Source organism: Mercurialis annua, linkage group LG2 (genome assembly GCF_937616625.2).
Source record: "Mercurialis annua linkage group LG2, ddMerAnnu1.2, whole genome shotgun sequence".
Lineage (NCBI taxonomy): Eukaryota > Viridiplantae > Streptophyta > Magnoliopsida > Malpighiales > Euphorbiaceae > Mercurialis > Mercurialis annua.
In genome coordinates, this window is record NC_065571.1 from 43347140 (window position 1) to 43363045 (window position 15906).

The 15906-nt window shown below is 31.6% G+C and overlaps 2 protein-coding genes across 2 annotated transcripts; both read right to left on the bottom strand.

Moving 5' to 3' along the window:
- Positions 1–215: 215 nt before the first annotated feature.
- Positions 216–1972, bottom strand: LOC126668548 (uncharacterized). The gene is made up of 5 exons (XM_050361738.2): positions 1937–1972; positions 1689–1760; positions 985–1092; positions 399–694; positions 216–353 (listed from the first exon to the last, which is right to left on the bottom strand). The coding sequence occupies exons 1-5, from the start codon at positions 1970–1972 to the stop codon at positions 311–313; spliced, it is 555 nt and encodes a 184-aa protein (XP_050217695.2). The 3' UTR covers positions 216–310.
- A 4780-nt stretch (positions 1973–6752) lies between these two features.
- On the bottom strand, positions 6753–11930 carry LOC126669313 (putative protease Do-like 14). Its single transcript, XM_050362757.2, has 11 exons — positions 11672–11930; positions 11396–11506; positions 11229–11324; positions 11022–11161; positions 10631–10920; positions 10462–10522; positions 8236–8366; positions 7827–7947; positions 7639–7731; positions 7140–7264; positions 6753–7033 (listed from the first exon to the last, which is right to left on the bottom strand). Exons 2-11 carry the CDS (start codon positions 11475–11477, stop codon positions 6925–6927), a joined length of 1248 nt encoding a protein of 415 aa, XP_050218714.1. The 5' UTR covers positions 11478–11506; positions 11672–11930; the 3' UTR covers positions 6753–6924.
- Between the last annotated feature and the right edge of the window lie 3976 nt (positions 11931–15906).

Here is a 15906-nt window from a genome sequence, read left to right on the forward strand (position 1 = left end):
TCCCGTTTTTCGGCATTTTTCGATTTTCCCTGTTTTTGAATAGACCCGTTAACTAATCACAGACAGACACAATAGACAACAACAAATAAACAAAAACCGAAACACAAATAAACATAAACCGAAACCGTTATATATAAATAAACGGTAAAAAAGTATACAATTTGATAAATACTAAATAAGTCAAAATATGCAAACTGTATTATAAAAATCCAAGTCTAAATACTATACTACCCCAAACTAGTAGTGTCGTCAGCCGGTGGAGGTGGAGGTGGGGGAAACTGCGGTCGTAACTCCGGTGGGAGTGTAGTCATCAGTCGCGCAAGCTCAGTACGGATCCGCTCGTCGAAACCCGCCTCCACAGTACGGATCCGCTGCTCGACCCGCTCTTCAAAACCTGCCTCCACAGTACGCATCCGCTGCTCGAGTCGCTCCTCAACCTCTCTAGCAATGCGCTGCTCGATCTCCTCACTAACGACCGCCTGCTGCTGTGACTGGGATGATCCGCCGGGCGCAATCGGCTGCTCTGGCCGATGTAGGATGCTGAAGCCGAACCAATACCGTAGACTCGTTGCTTCTTGATTGCCTCGAGAGACAAAAACAGCTCGTTCTCGTCGATCGGCTCTGGAGTCGACGAACTCCCTTCTCCAGCCGCCTGAGACTGGGTCGCTGCAGCAAGCTCTGCCTGGAAACGGTCCTGAGAATAAAAATACAAATTTATAGTTTAGTAAAACTTTATAAAAATACTTCACAAATATTAGTTTAAACCTACATTTCTAACTAAAATTCGGCAGCATTTTCTCTAAAATTAGATCATCACCCATTTTTCAGGGACATCCTGCAACAACTACAGACAACTCTGTTCAACAATACGAAATAGCAATCACAACACCCACAACAAACACGTAAACATCCTATAAACAACTAACTATATAAAGTTATATTTATATCATAGTAAGCAGTCACTTAAGGTTAAAATAAACTTACGTTTTTATCCTTTGATCTCTTGTCAACGAAGACAGTCCGATCAGCCTTGGTCAGGTGCAACCGTACATGCAACTCAGCTAAAGTGGGCTCTCGACCGAGCTCCTCAGTCTATCATATGAAATGAAAAAGTTAATTAGTAGATAAACAGAATATATAACGATTAGTAATATTAAAAACAGAATATATAACGATTCATAAGCTCAATGTAGCAAAGTCAATGTAATTGACTGCTAAAAGGGTAGGGTCCTATCCCATTCGCAAAACTGGCGCCCCATAATTCGATCACGATATATGCATGAATACGGAAAAAATATTCGGCAGCCTTCCGGCGTCGTTCCCCAGGTGCATTATATAATATAGGGTGTGTAACGCTAATTATATATTCCGTAAGGAATAAGCGTTACACAGCCTATATTAAATAGCCACCCGGAGAACATACGCCAGAAAACTACCAAATATTCCTATACCATATCCATACATATATGTTTTTTCGTGATCAAATTACGCAGACGACGGCAGTTTTACGAACTGTACACACGTACAATCCCGTGTCGTTCAATCTCTTGAACACACGGGACGGGTTTCTACGGCTAGGTAAGATTTTATTCGGTGGGAATAAAATCTTTGTTAATTAAATTTAACAGTTGTTCAATTTACTCTAACTAATTAATTAAATTGAAATACAAAAAATCAATAACACTTACTTGTTGAAGAGCAGAACCGCAATAAATATGAGATATGAATACGGTAGACGCGGTGTAAACAGACGACAACGGCTATGATCAGCGGCTATCAACAATCGTCAGAAATGAACCTACATTAATAGTTTTGGATTAGATTATCATAACAATACAAATTAATACTTTATCAAGATACGTTTTTTCTAATATTCTAAGTGTTATTATATTTTTCACGAAAATTCGGCAGCATTTCCCCTCAAAATGAGCATCACCCATTTTTCAGGGAAAGCCTGCAGACAACAATACATATTCTAACAATTAACCAAACCAAAAAACAAACCATTTCATCTCAATCATAAACTAAATCCTAAACTAATCAAAATAAAATTGACTAAATAAAATTTTGTTAACAATTAAAATATTAAATTGACTAATTTAAACTAAATCTTAAACTAAATTTTCATATTACAAAATGTATTAATTAATTACGATTATTATTAATTAAATAAGCTAAATTCTCAAAATTAACATAAAATTTAACCCAATTTTTAAATTTTTAAACAATTAAAGATTATAACATAAATTATAACATAATAATCAACCGTTAACAATTAACTATCCAAATTACATAACCTAATTAACTAACTTCATTATTAAATAACTTAATCTTACTAACTAAATTACTAATGAAATAATATTATTTTAATTATTTTTAATTCAAAATTAAATCTACTTTATTAACCTAATTTTAATAAATTTTTCCATTTATAAAAACTAACCTAATTTTAAAAAGCTATCTATTTTTATAAAATTTACTAATACAAATAATACTAACCTAATTTAATAAACTTATAAATTTGATAAAACTAAACCCTAACCTAATCTAATAATATAAAATTACTTAAATTTTAACCTAATCACATTTAAAACTAATTAAATTTAAACCTAATTACACCTAACCTAATTGAATTAAATTTGACAAAATTTAATTTAATAAATGACTGACCCGGCGGTGAATTGCTGGCTGGACAGTGGAGGTGGAAAGCGGCGGTGGCCGGCGAAGGTGGAAGGCGGCGGTGGACAGCGACTGCCAAAGTCAGGGGCATAAATTTTTAACAAAAAATTAATTCGAATACCTAAATTAATAATTGAATCATATATTTAATAATTAAAATAATGGAAAAACGACTCACAGGAGGAGATAGGTTGACGGCGGAGGAGAAGGGGGCTGGCTGCCGTTGACAGTGGCCGGCGGTGGGTGAACACGAGGGTGGGTGAATCGGCGATGGCTGGAAAGCTGGCGGTGACTGATGGTAAGAACGGCGAGGGAACTGATGGTGAGAACAGCGGAAGAAAGGTGGAAGGCGGCGGTGGGAACGGTGTAGCAGAAAATAGGTAAGAAAAGGGGAAGAAGAAGGAGCAGCGCGGTTTTTATTAGGTTAAGCTTTAGCGACGGACGTTGTCCGTCGCTAAACCTACTAATCCGTCGCTATCCGTTAATGAAACGATGCGTTTCATTAACGGATGACATTAGCGACGGATTAGTACGTCCGTCGCCAAATTTAGCGACGGACTTACTAATCCGTCGCTAATGTGGACTAAGTAAAACGATGAGTTTTACTGAGTCCCATGTACTAGCGACGGATTAGTAAGTCCGTCGCTAAATTTGGCGACGGACTTACTAATCCGTCGCTAATCCGTCGTAAAAGCAAGGCGGGAAGCTTCCCGCCTTTCATTTGGCGGGAAATGCCGACGGGTTTCTAATCCGTCGGCAAATCCGTCGTTAATCCAGCAATTAGCGACGGAAGTTAGGTCCGTCGCTAAATTCCGTCGCTAATTAGCTGATTTCTAGTAGTGAGCGTTCTTAAATTTTTATTGTGGCTATAGGATTGTAAATTTAAATTTTTAGAATTTACATTTGATTAACTATATAATTAGCGGGAATAGAATAAACTTATGGATTGGGTGCAGAATAATTCATAAGTTCCTAGCGAATATGTTTGGTGCTAATATTCGCGAAATATTTTAAAAAGGTTATCGTGAAAATTTGATAAAATTTGGAAGTAGCAATTTTATCAAGCGTAGTCAATGCAGATTTAATAAATCAAAAATGATTTAATAAAAATAAAATATAAGTCGGATGGTAATAAAAATTATTTTTTTATTTTTTTATATTTTATTTGATTTTGGGTAAATTTTCACAAAATTCAAAAGTCGTTTCCGTTTGGACTACGGACGACTAATTTAGAAATTGGTTTAAAGTGCATGATTGAGCCAGTAGTGAAGCGCACTTTAATTAATACTATATATATATATGTTTTATAAGTTAACAAATGAGATTAGAAACCTTATTTCATCAAGTTTCAAATATAATCTGAGCTGCTTGCTCGCTCAGTTAACGCGAGGGTTTTGATACCGCTTCTCAGTTCTTCGATTCTAACTCCGTTTCTTCAACGATTACTCAAGTAATCGAGGTAGTACCCGTATTAAACGTTTATTTTGATATATTTCGATATATGTATTCATTTATAAACGGCTACCGTATCGAATCGAACGTATACGTATTGTTTTTACGTTTCAATTCGAATGTGAATATGGGTAGATTGGATTGTGTATACGTGTTAGGGGCGGAAAAACGGGGTTAAAGCACGTTGAAAAGCTCATAAAATTGAGTTTTCCGGGGCTGTGCACTCGGGTGCACGAACGTGCACCATTTGGAGGTGCACGACCGTGCACCATTCAGTGCAGGATCGTGCACAATTCCGACTTGCCGAAGTTTGGGGACTTTTGGGGGCTTTTTGCCCTAAGAACTTGATGTATTTTCGTTGATTCGAAAACGTTTAAAAGCGATAGCTTCTTTTAAAGTAAAGTGAAAAGAGTTTAAAACTTAAACCTAAAGACTTTTAAAAAGAGATTTTAAAACTGAAGTTAAACGTTTATAACGGACTTCAAAAGAGTTAAAGTTGACGTTTAAACGGTTTTAAAAATTTAGCAATCGGTTTTGCTAAATACTTAGTATATGATTAAGAATTGTTTTGACAATTAAGTTTATACTATAAATGGTTTTGTTTAGATATTGTTATACCTAAAATGACTTCTTGAGAGAAGTTCAAACGTTTTCTCAAAATGAGAATTATATATGATTTTAAAACAAAAAAGACCATAAGTGCTACATGTTTACATGATTATATGTTTGACCTGGAACTAGGTTTATGAACCTAGAAGTTATGTTGGAAACATATATTGATGTGTTTGTGTGTTTAATCCGACCAGCTAGCCAGCAGTCTGACCACGACCACAGGAGTCTAACATACATACCACAGGAATAAGTATCAGACCTAGCGGTGTTTGTGAGTTCATTTGAAAAAGGTTGCAGAAAATTTCTTTACGAAAGCACGATCGACACGAAAAAGATTAACTAGGCTGCGTGGAATGATGTTAGACAACCAAAAATTAATGGAGGGATGGGTTATAAGAACATAACAAAGATGAATCAAGCTCTCTTGATGAAGCTTGGATGGGAAATGATTGCTAATACGGACAAGATGTGGGTGCAAATTCTTCGAGCTAAATATCAGTTTTGTGATGATAATCTTGCTGTTCTACCGAGAACGAAAGGTGCATCCCATTTTTGGCATGGCCTTGATGGTGTGTGGAGCCAAGTTCGTAATGGTATCAGGTGGGCTTTGTGTGATGGGAAAAAAGTCCGGTTTTGGCTAGACCCGTGGATGGATTGAGGTGCAATAAGTTCCAGAGCAGGATTTGTTTCTTTTAGCTCATCAATGCATTGATGCTAATGGACAGTCAAACTGGTCCAAATTTGCTAATTTATTGCCTAGTAATTATCTGAATAAAATAGCTAAAACAGTTCCTCCTGATCCCAATCATGGTGAAGTTCTTATATTCTGGGGTATGTCACCATCAGGTTGCTTCTCAACAAAATATGTATATCAAGCTATAACCCATCAAGATTGGAACCGAAGTAATAGAAATTGGTCTTCAGTTTCGTCTTGGAAAGGACCTGAAAAAATCTGAGTTTTTTCCACGCCTGTAGATGACTGGTTAGTTTCTAACATCTCTCGTGTCTGCAATTTTTCTGATATGGAAAACTGGAAGTGCTTCTTTGGAGTTACAATTTGGCGTTTATGGTTATGGCGGAATGAAAGCATATTTCGTGAGAAGCCTATTTCTAATCAGCAGGTTATTGATGATATTCTTTGTCAAACGGATTATATGGTTAAGGCTCATGCTAAAGTTGATGAGTTCAGAGGTTTAAAAAGAAATGTTTATGAATCTATGATCTGCTGGTCTTGTCCACCTCAGGGTTGGATAAAAGTCAACAACATTCTGCTTGACTTCTAGAATCCCAAAAGCTGGGGGTTTAGCCCGCGACTCTGCTGGGCGTTGGCTTGGGAGTTTCAGCATGAATATTGGCATTGGATCAGTCCTTGAAGCTCAATTCCATGCTTCATCTCGCTTGGAATCTTGGCTTAAGGAAGGGTTTGGTGGAGGCTGATAACATGATAGTGGTTGATGCCATTAATAAGAACTCAAAGGTTGGTCATAACTCAATATTTTTGCTGCTATCTGTGCTTTGATGGCAAGAGATTAGGAGGTCCAGATTAGTCGTATTTATCGAGAGGCGAATTCCACGGCAGATCATTTAGCATCGCTTTGCAATGTTCATAGTGTGTTTCATCAACCACGTTCATCCCCCGGGCAGCTTAATGCAGCGGCTCAATCATCGAACAATGCATATTTAGCTTGTTATAAGCTTTTGCTTCTTTCCTTGTACCAAAAAAAGAAGAAATTAATAAAAATATCACTACACAACTAATATGTTAGACAATATGGGCAAATAGTATTCATGTCAAATAATCCACCAAACTTCATCTAGTCACATATGTACAAAATAAATTGTTAAAGAACTTTCTAAATATAAAATATTTACTGAAAACTCAGTAAATAAAAACTAATAGTACAAAGATTTTATGATAGATTTAACCTTAGATATTTGAGGGTATCATTGGCGTTTGATTTTATGCACCAAATTCCATCCACAAAAAGATCATAAGAACTGAAAATAAATAGTTAAAAAGACTATTTAAATAAAAAATATTAGTTAAATACCAAGAGTGAAACAAAAACCTATACAAAGATTTCAGAATGGTTTAGCCATTAAATTACAGAAATTAGATAGCTACACTAAATAAACCGGTGCTTTAATTTGCTTGAGCATGCACATAATTCTTGCCACCATCTAACTCTCCCATATCAGCCTAGCCCTCTTTGCCTTGATCTCGTTGTCTTTATCACGTTGCGTTATCATCCTGCTTCGTCTCCCCGTAATTAGAGGGGGCACCGGCCAACTGAAACCAGAGTAGACCATAAACACCAAACTTGAACAACTTTTATTGCCCCATAATAAGCTAAATCATTTGAAAGAAAATATGAATAAATGTGGAAAGAGATTACCTATTATATCTATTTGGATGAACCTTACCAACAACCATTGTTACATTTAAACGAGATCCATCACTTGGTCGTAGCACAGATAAATTCACAGGTTTCCCGGCCTTGTCCCATATCAAATCTAAAAACTGACAGTAATAGGAAAAATAATTAATTCCTTGGTGGTATGTAGATCTATAGAATGTACACACAAGCAAGCTTGAATCTTGTTATCTAAACTGAGAATGCCGCTACTTCTAGCCCTTTTTTAATGTAACTAGGTTTTCTCATTTTCTATGGAGAATAGCACATTCAGAAACTACTATAAGATGTTTAAGTTTGGTGTTAATTGCTCATTACGTACAAGTTCAAGAGGCAAATTGATATTTAAGTCTATAATAAAATGATATACCTCCAAAATTCAGAATATTTACTATAAAATGTTTAAGTTTGGTGTTAATTGCTCATTAAGTACAAGTTTAAGAGGCAAATTGATATTTATGTCTACAGTGAAGTGATATACCTCCAAAACAGTCTCAAAACATTTTCCATCACATTCAACAATGATATCAGCTGGCAATATTCCGGTATTATAAGCAGTTGACTTTGGTGGAACCTGGTTGGAAGTTTGGTAAATGAGGAAAAGAAATGAACCAACTAAAAATGCATATTTAACTCATCAAATATCAGTTGCTAGGAGGAAGAACAAACCTTATCAACAACAACACCTTCAAAGATATTTGGAAATCTTTGTATCACAAATTCTAAATAACATTCACTTTTCATATAAAGGTTGGACAACTCCATTCCATGCCAAGGGAGAAGATATTGCCTAGACCAAATCAAGGATTGCAAGTACAAAGTAAGCATACTTTCCGTATAATTATGTTTAAGGCTTATCAATATGAAAATGAGCATATTTTGTTAAGCAAATTCAAGAAAAGACACAATATCTAAGGAGACAATATTCAAATTTTTGACTAAAAGCAAACTGAAACTGTATTTGACATAACATACATTATATATCCAATACTACTGGAAACTATTAATTACAAATATTCAGCAAAGTGAACTAATAAAAGTGACATGCTATAGCAATGAAAAGAAAAATAGAGCATACCTGTTTCTTTTAAGTTCATCCCACCACTTTGAAACTATATTGATGGGTAGAAAAGGGGTACAAAAATGAGAATAGAAATTTATTCCAATTACTTCTCCATAACAATTGATGATTGGTCCCCCAATGCCATACTATCACCAAAATTAAAAAAATATACATAAGCAATTACTATAAAAGAAAAAAAAACATAAGATAACTTCAAAAGCTATCATTATCTGGAAAAATTCAGAAGCAAAATCAAAATTATTCTATATGACTTGGCAAACTCATGAACTATAAGTGGCTGTTGGGCTAGGATTATAGTAAACAACTACTTTAGATTGTTTATACGAAAATCTGCTAAATGAAGTAATAGATCCCAAGCCACCTAACAATCCATTTATGGTTATCACTAATAATTCATTAACAGAAGAGGTAATTATGTAAACATTTGCAAGATAGCAAAGTAAATAGGAGTTCAACAGCGTTCTATTAGATGCAGTACATTTTATCCTTATATAAAATCATAGAATTTCAAAGCGTGATATTTAGATTTACTCTTCTATAAGTGTAATATCTAGAGTCTCTCTTGCAATTGTGCGAATTTTCATTCAAAATTGGTATTATCATTCAATAAGTCATACCTTTTGAAAAACAGCAATGAAGAAATTGTGTGAATATCATAAATCATAAACAATAACAATTTAATTCTTTTGAATTTGTTATACTTAGAGTCATCTAGGTCACCAAACCCATCCCCCTAAAACAATTATCATGCGTCCACAATTTCTCTACTTGATCTTGATAATTAATCCTTTAAGTTTGTTTTGCTAATAAGGAGAAAGATAATGACTACAAGCCGACTTGCCTTAGAAAACATATTTGCAAATTACACATATAAACTTCTAAATAACACTTCCATACCAATCTTATAAAACTTTTAACATAAAACAAGTCCTTTTATGTTATATTATAATTTATAACCATGTGCACTCGTCATTAGAATAAAAGCACAGATTGAATGTTGGACAAACACATTTACGGATCGATTATTGATATAACCAACTAATTAACAATTAAATAATATCACATGCCAAAGTAAAATAGTAGGGTAAAATGAAATTTCTGTCCACCTAATAATTACACGGCAACATTTACTATATTAATTGTTATGTCAAAATTTAATCTCTAATGCAAAATAAAAATAACTAATTTTTTGATATATGTATTTGTAAAATATTGAAAATAACCCTAACACTAATAGGACAAAAAATCCAAAATAGGAAAATTAATACTTGTTAGGAAACTACTCAACTAATACTACCATTCAAAGTATGTTGTTTAATCCAACATACTGTTAGTTGAGTACTACTATCTATCTTCCAAAAATGCTAAACTAAGCCAATTTAGGCTAAGAATCCTAGATCTATTTAGCACTCATTTTGCATGAATTTAGGCTAAGACTCCAACCGATGCATAACTAATAAATTTCATATGTTAAGTTTTAAATTTACATGAATTTATCCTATCCAGCACCACTTCCCAATTTCATGATTGGATAACATGCAACATACAATATCAAAAGCTACTATTTTTCGGAAGGTAATGTCAAAAATGTATACCAGTAAATTGACACCTAGTTGTCAAATGGGAAACTGCATCTAAAAAAAGTATCATCTATATGAATTGAGATCTTTAAACACGCCTAATACAGTATATAGCTGCTGCCAACATCAGTAAATTGTACACAATGTGTGTGTCCACATCAGCAAATCACACACACACACACATTGTGTATGTGCTTAAGAGTTTTTAGTTAAGAAAAAGTTATTTTCGTGTTATTTTTGTGCTAGCTTCGACAACTTATATAATGGAGCTAATCATGATCATTGTAGACTTAATCTTGTAATCTTCAAGATTCAATCAATAAAGTGTTTGGTTACTCTCTCAAATTCTAATAACACCTAGTTATGCACTTCAAGGAAAGTAATTACTATAATATATAACCTTTCTTTTGTACCCTGACAAGAAATATCCTTAGAGCTTATTGTTATAATTCAGCTTTTTGTTTTGCCTATTAATCAGGGGTAAAGAATGTCTGTAACTTAATATTGTTAATCCTAAACTATTTTATGTATGATTTCTTGCAACTCCACTATTGTTGTTAAGATTGTCCATCAATTTAATTTCTAACAATTGATAAAATGGTGCAACAAAATTATTGACACATGAAAAAGATGTCCTTACTCTAGAAATTAAAAAATCTGCCCTCAGAAGCTCTTTGCAATTCAATTCGGCGTCATCAATGCTGTTACACAAAAATGAGAAAGGACATTTTGAAAAGGAAAATTAGATGTCAGCATAACCAATGCTTCAAATTCATGTCAACCCCTCACGTTACTCAATCATATCATACCTGAATTTTCCGCCAACAACCATAGCAGTATATTCTTTATCATGATTGCGACCAAGTGCTAATACTGTATCCCCGGGTGCTAAATTAAACTTGGAAGTCTGAGGATGGTATGCGGGTGGTTTCTCATCCATCATGTTTAGATCAATGCGTACAGAATTATCTACATTTCGCAGCCTTGCTGGTGAAATTGACATTTTTGTTCGAAACTTTATAGCAGCAATGTTATAATTGAAATCATATCCTATTATATCACCATCGCATGCTATACCAGGAGACTGAATCACAACAATCTGAAAACTTAAACTATAGCTTATAAATATTGTAGTAAATTATAAATATCGATATTATAATGGGATAAGTTAAATTATGAAGAAAAAAAGAATTAGCAAACCTTGATACCATTTGCAACAGCATTGATATGAGGTTCAGGTCTTAGGATACTGGCAGTGGTCAAAATGGTATTACAAAATTTACCATCAATGTTGAGGGATTCTATGACAAATCCGGAACCTTCAAGTATCTCTCTCTCATCTGTATAGAATTGAAGATTATGGAGACCGCATTTTAAAAGAAAAAGATACAAAATTGCGAGAGTTACCTGAATAAGAAACGACGGCAACAACTGATAGAGATGCTTTGAGAGCAAGTTTGATGAGATGATAACTCAAATTGTTGGACAAAAGTGCAGGATTTCCTATTCCATTAAACATATTGAGAGCAGAGATAAGAAGTTGAATTGCAGGAAAAATGCAAGAATTTCCTTACTCTTCCTAGCTTCATCAGACTCCCGATTCCAGGGATTCGCTTCTACCCAATCTTGTATTGAATAAGACCGCGTGCAAATCATTGTTGGGTAATAATAATAGTGAACTAACCCTGACAACACAACAAACACCTTCTTAGTTACAGTTTTCAAACCCTAATTTAGTATTATGTTTCAGGCTCTAGGAGTGATAAGTTTTTTTATACTCTCCAGAGGTGAAATTAACCCAATTTCGAAAAGCAAAACATGCAACAAAGCAAACAAAAACACCTACTAACCTGTTCGTTTTTCCAATTACTGGCGGAGCTTTTTGTTGGAATTGAGAATTCAAAACCAGCTTCCTCTTGAGCTTTTTGGGGTGCTAACTAATACTCCTTCCTTACGAATAGCTTGGGGACTTGCAGTGGCGGAACTACGTGAAGGCTAAAGCCCGAGCTGCCGCCTGAGAATCGCTGGACGTCCGGTGGAATATTTATGGAAGCGGTTCTGTTTTAGACTATTACCCGGGCTCAAGTAGCTTAATCAGAGGAAGAAGATGAAGTCGTCTTTTCTTTTTAGGTTTAGTTTGGTCCTTTTTTTAAATTGTGAAAAGTCTAATGTACCCTTGTTTAACTTAATAATTGATTTGGCCCATAAAAACCTAAATAGTCTGGCCCAGCAGTTTGTTTAATGAAAGCCTTCTAAACTCTCAAATTGATTATTGAGAAATTTAGGAAAAATACTCCAAATTTAAACATATCTATATCTATATCTATATATTATATAATTGAGAGGACCAACGGAGTCCTCTTATTTATTCTCACCAAATAGAGCATTCTCATTAGTTCTCATATTTTTTAAACTACTCATTTTAATTTTAATTTTTCAGTTATTTTTTATGTTATGGAGTATTTATCTAAAACACCTAATCCTCATTAGTTCCCATATTTTTTAAACTACTCATTTTAATTTTAAGTTTTCAGTTATTTTTTATGTTATGGAGTATTTATCTAAAACACCTAATCCTATAACCATGCAAACTCTCTCATAATTACCCTATTTTCATTTTCTAATAGTTGCTCTATTTTCTTTTTATAATAATTACGTTATAAACATAGATTCAATAGAATTATAGTAAACCATGACTCCCTCATAATTACTTAATGGGTAAATGGTAATCAATTATTTTAACCGTTACTTCAAAAGGGGAAATGCCTATGTTATAACTATAAGAACATGGATATTAATTAACACATTTCCAATATTTCAAATTTAAAATATCTAAATGTCATATATAAATATAAAAAAATCAATTAAAAGGGAGTAAAAAAATATTGTCAGTAAATGATACTTTTATTACTGATAGACCACTAAAAAAAATACCTAAATATACATAAAGAAAATCTAATCTAAAAATTTAAATTTCAAATTTTTCATTTTTCATTTTTTTAATAAATAAAATGATTTGTATAAATTATTCAAATAAAAAGTTTCTACCAATTGGGTCCTAATCAATTTTTATAAACTACTTTAATTTTATTTAATTTTTAAAACTACTCATTTTAATTTTAATTTTTCAGTTGTTTTTTATGTTATGGAGTATTTATCTAAAACACCTAATCCTATAACCATGCAAACTCTCTCATAATACCCTATTTTCATTTTCTAATAGTTGCTCTATTTTCTTTTTATAATAATTACGTTATAAACATAGATTCAATAGAATTATAGTAAACCATGACTCCCTCATAATTACTTAATGGGTAAATGGTAATCAATTATTTTAACCGTTACTTCAAAAGGGAAAATGCCTATGTTATCTATCTATATCTATATCTATACTATATATAAAAGCACGGATGGGGGGGGGGACAGGCACTTTTACCTAAAAGCCCTTTCTAATTCATTAGTTAATTACTGGTTTTATGGTCATTATCTAATTAATTGTAAAGTTAAATTATTAAATGGAAGAAAATCTAATTACAGCACTAATTGGTATAGAATCCTATTGATTACAAACCTTTTTTTTCATAGAATATTTACTTTTTTCACTTATCTCTTTTTCTATATATTTTGATCCCTACAACATCTTTGTCCTTCTATAACTCAAATTCCTCATTATGCATGCATTGAATCTTCTCCTCCGTTGTAGATTTATTATTTTCCCATTCAAATTGAATTTATTGTTCTTTGTTCTTTATAAGTATAATCTGTCTTTAATTATAAATGAATTAGTTAAAGAATATAAACACTTAATTAAGTAATTCATTCGTATAGTAATAGAATACATCACCTATCCGTGATTATGTTTATTACAAATCCAATACAAGTTAATGGAAATATATATGTTAATGAATTTGATTATTTTAACTATTCACTCAATTAAATTAAATTTTACAATTATTTATTTATTTATTTAAATAAAAATCTAAAACACATGTATAATTACTTATTATTTTAATAAATATAAATAAATCTATACTATATATAAAAGCACGGATGGGGGGGACAAGCAAATTTACTGAATAATCCTTTTCAGTTTATTACTAAATAAAGGTTTTATAGTCATTAACTAATTAGTTATTTAATTAATTACTATTATAATTAAAGTCCTAATTAAAATAGGTAGCTAAATTATCTCCAATTTAGTTTTAGTATGTAAAAAATAACTAAATTGTCTCCAAATTAGTAGGAATACCTATCTTTTAGTTTGATTTAACTACAAAATCAAAATACTGTATTTGGTCGATATATTATTATTTAAATTTCTATCTTATTATTTTTAAAGATATTATTAATAAAATTAAATTAGTTATTTAATTATAGTTATTATAAAATTAAAAGAAGAATAAATTCAGTATGGAAAAAAATTTAATAGCCGAATATATATTATATTTATTTTTATAAATTTTTTTAACTAATTTAATATTAATTATAAATAAAAAATTATTATAATTATAATAAATTTATTAATATGTACATTGACGAGTTACATTACGAGCCACGTGCGTAGCACGTAATGCGAAACTAGTAACTATAAGAACATGGATATTAATTACTCCCTCCGTTCTTTTTTAGTTGTCCATTTAGCCAATTTTATTTGTTTACAAATAATTGTCAATTTAGTAATTCCATGTGATATTAGCTACTTATCTTCCAAGTTTACCCATCCCTAATAAATGACCCTATGTTTTAATTTAAAAGGCATTTATTAACTAATAGGGCTATATTAGTATTTTTTTTTATAAATTAAGACAAAAAAGCACTATTTTGGTATGTGCAATATTGGCTAAATGGACAACTAAAAAAGAACGGAGATAGTAACACATTTCCAATATTTCAAATTTAAAATATCTAAATGTCATATATAAATATAAAAAAATCAATTAAAAGGAAGTAAAAAAATATTGTCAGTAAATGATACTTTTATTACTGATAGACCACTAAAAAAAATACCTAAATATACATAAAGAAAATCTAATCTAAAAATTTAAATTTCAGATTTTTCATTTTTCATTTTTTTAATAAATAAAATGATTTGTATAAATTATTCAAATAAAAAGTTTCTACCAATTGGGTCCTAATCAATTTTTATAAACTACTTTAATTTTATTTAATTTTTAAAATTCAATACTAATAGATAATTACATTAGTTCCCATTTTTTTATAAAATACTTAGTTTAATTAGATTTTATCATAATTTTTAATAACATCCTAATCTAAATAAACTACCTAATTTATCAATTTAAATAGTCCTCTTTTTCTGTTATAATTAGCATTATAACATTCCTTCTTCTTTTCCGTTGTAATTTGTAGCATTTAGCAGTTAGGATTTTACTTTTGTTCATTAAGTTTGTTTTTGTACTGTTTTATTATCATGGAAATTGTTTTCTTTCAGTTAGGTTTAATTTCTAGCATTGTGATCTGTTCCTTTTTTTTAATTCTCATATATTTTACTCATTATATTTTGATTATTGTAATTTAAATTTGGTTATTTCTATTATCAGGTGGCAACACATTTTTTTTCCAGAAGCTGGCGACACATTATACTACAAAAAAAATAAAAGTTGTTTACAACTTAGATTTAAAGGTATTGTATACCTTTTTTATATTTGTTTTACTTTTTTATGCTGAAATTTTAAAGAGAAGCTCAAAATTAATTTTTACCTTCTCATGATCACTCATTCAAATGAATAAGGAATACCTACAAACTGAAATAAATTTATCTCCAATTGAAACATTATAACTCTATTAATAATAACTGAAAAATAATTTAATATCACTAAAGAATGATCTTTTTCTTTCTTTCACACCCTTAGAGGCAATATAAAGCAACAAAAAAATTATGTCCCGAATATGGGTCAAAGGTTTTGGCTAATTCGATTTGTTTGATAAAATATTTTGATTCGATTAAGTGGTTAATTTTTTTTTAAAAAAATAATTTATCAAATTATTATATATCAATTTTAAATATATTTATTTTTATTTATTAGTATTTTAGTCCTCGCCTAATAGTTTTTATTTTTCAGGATTA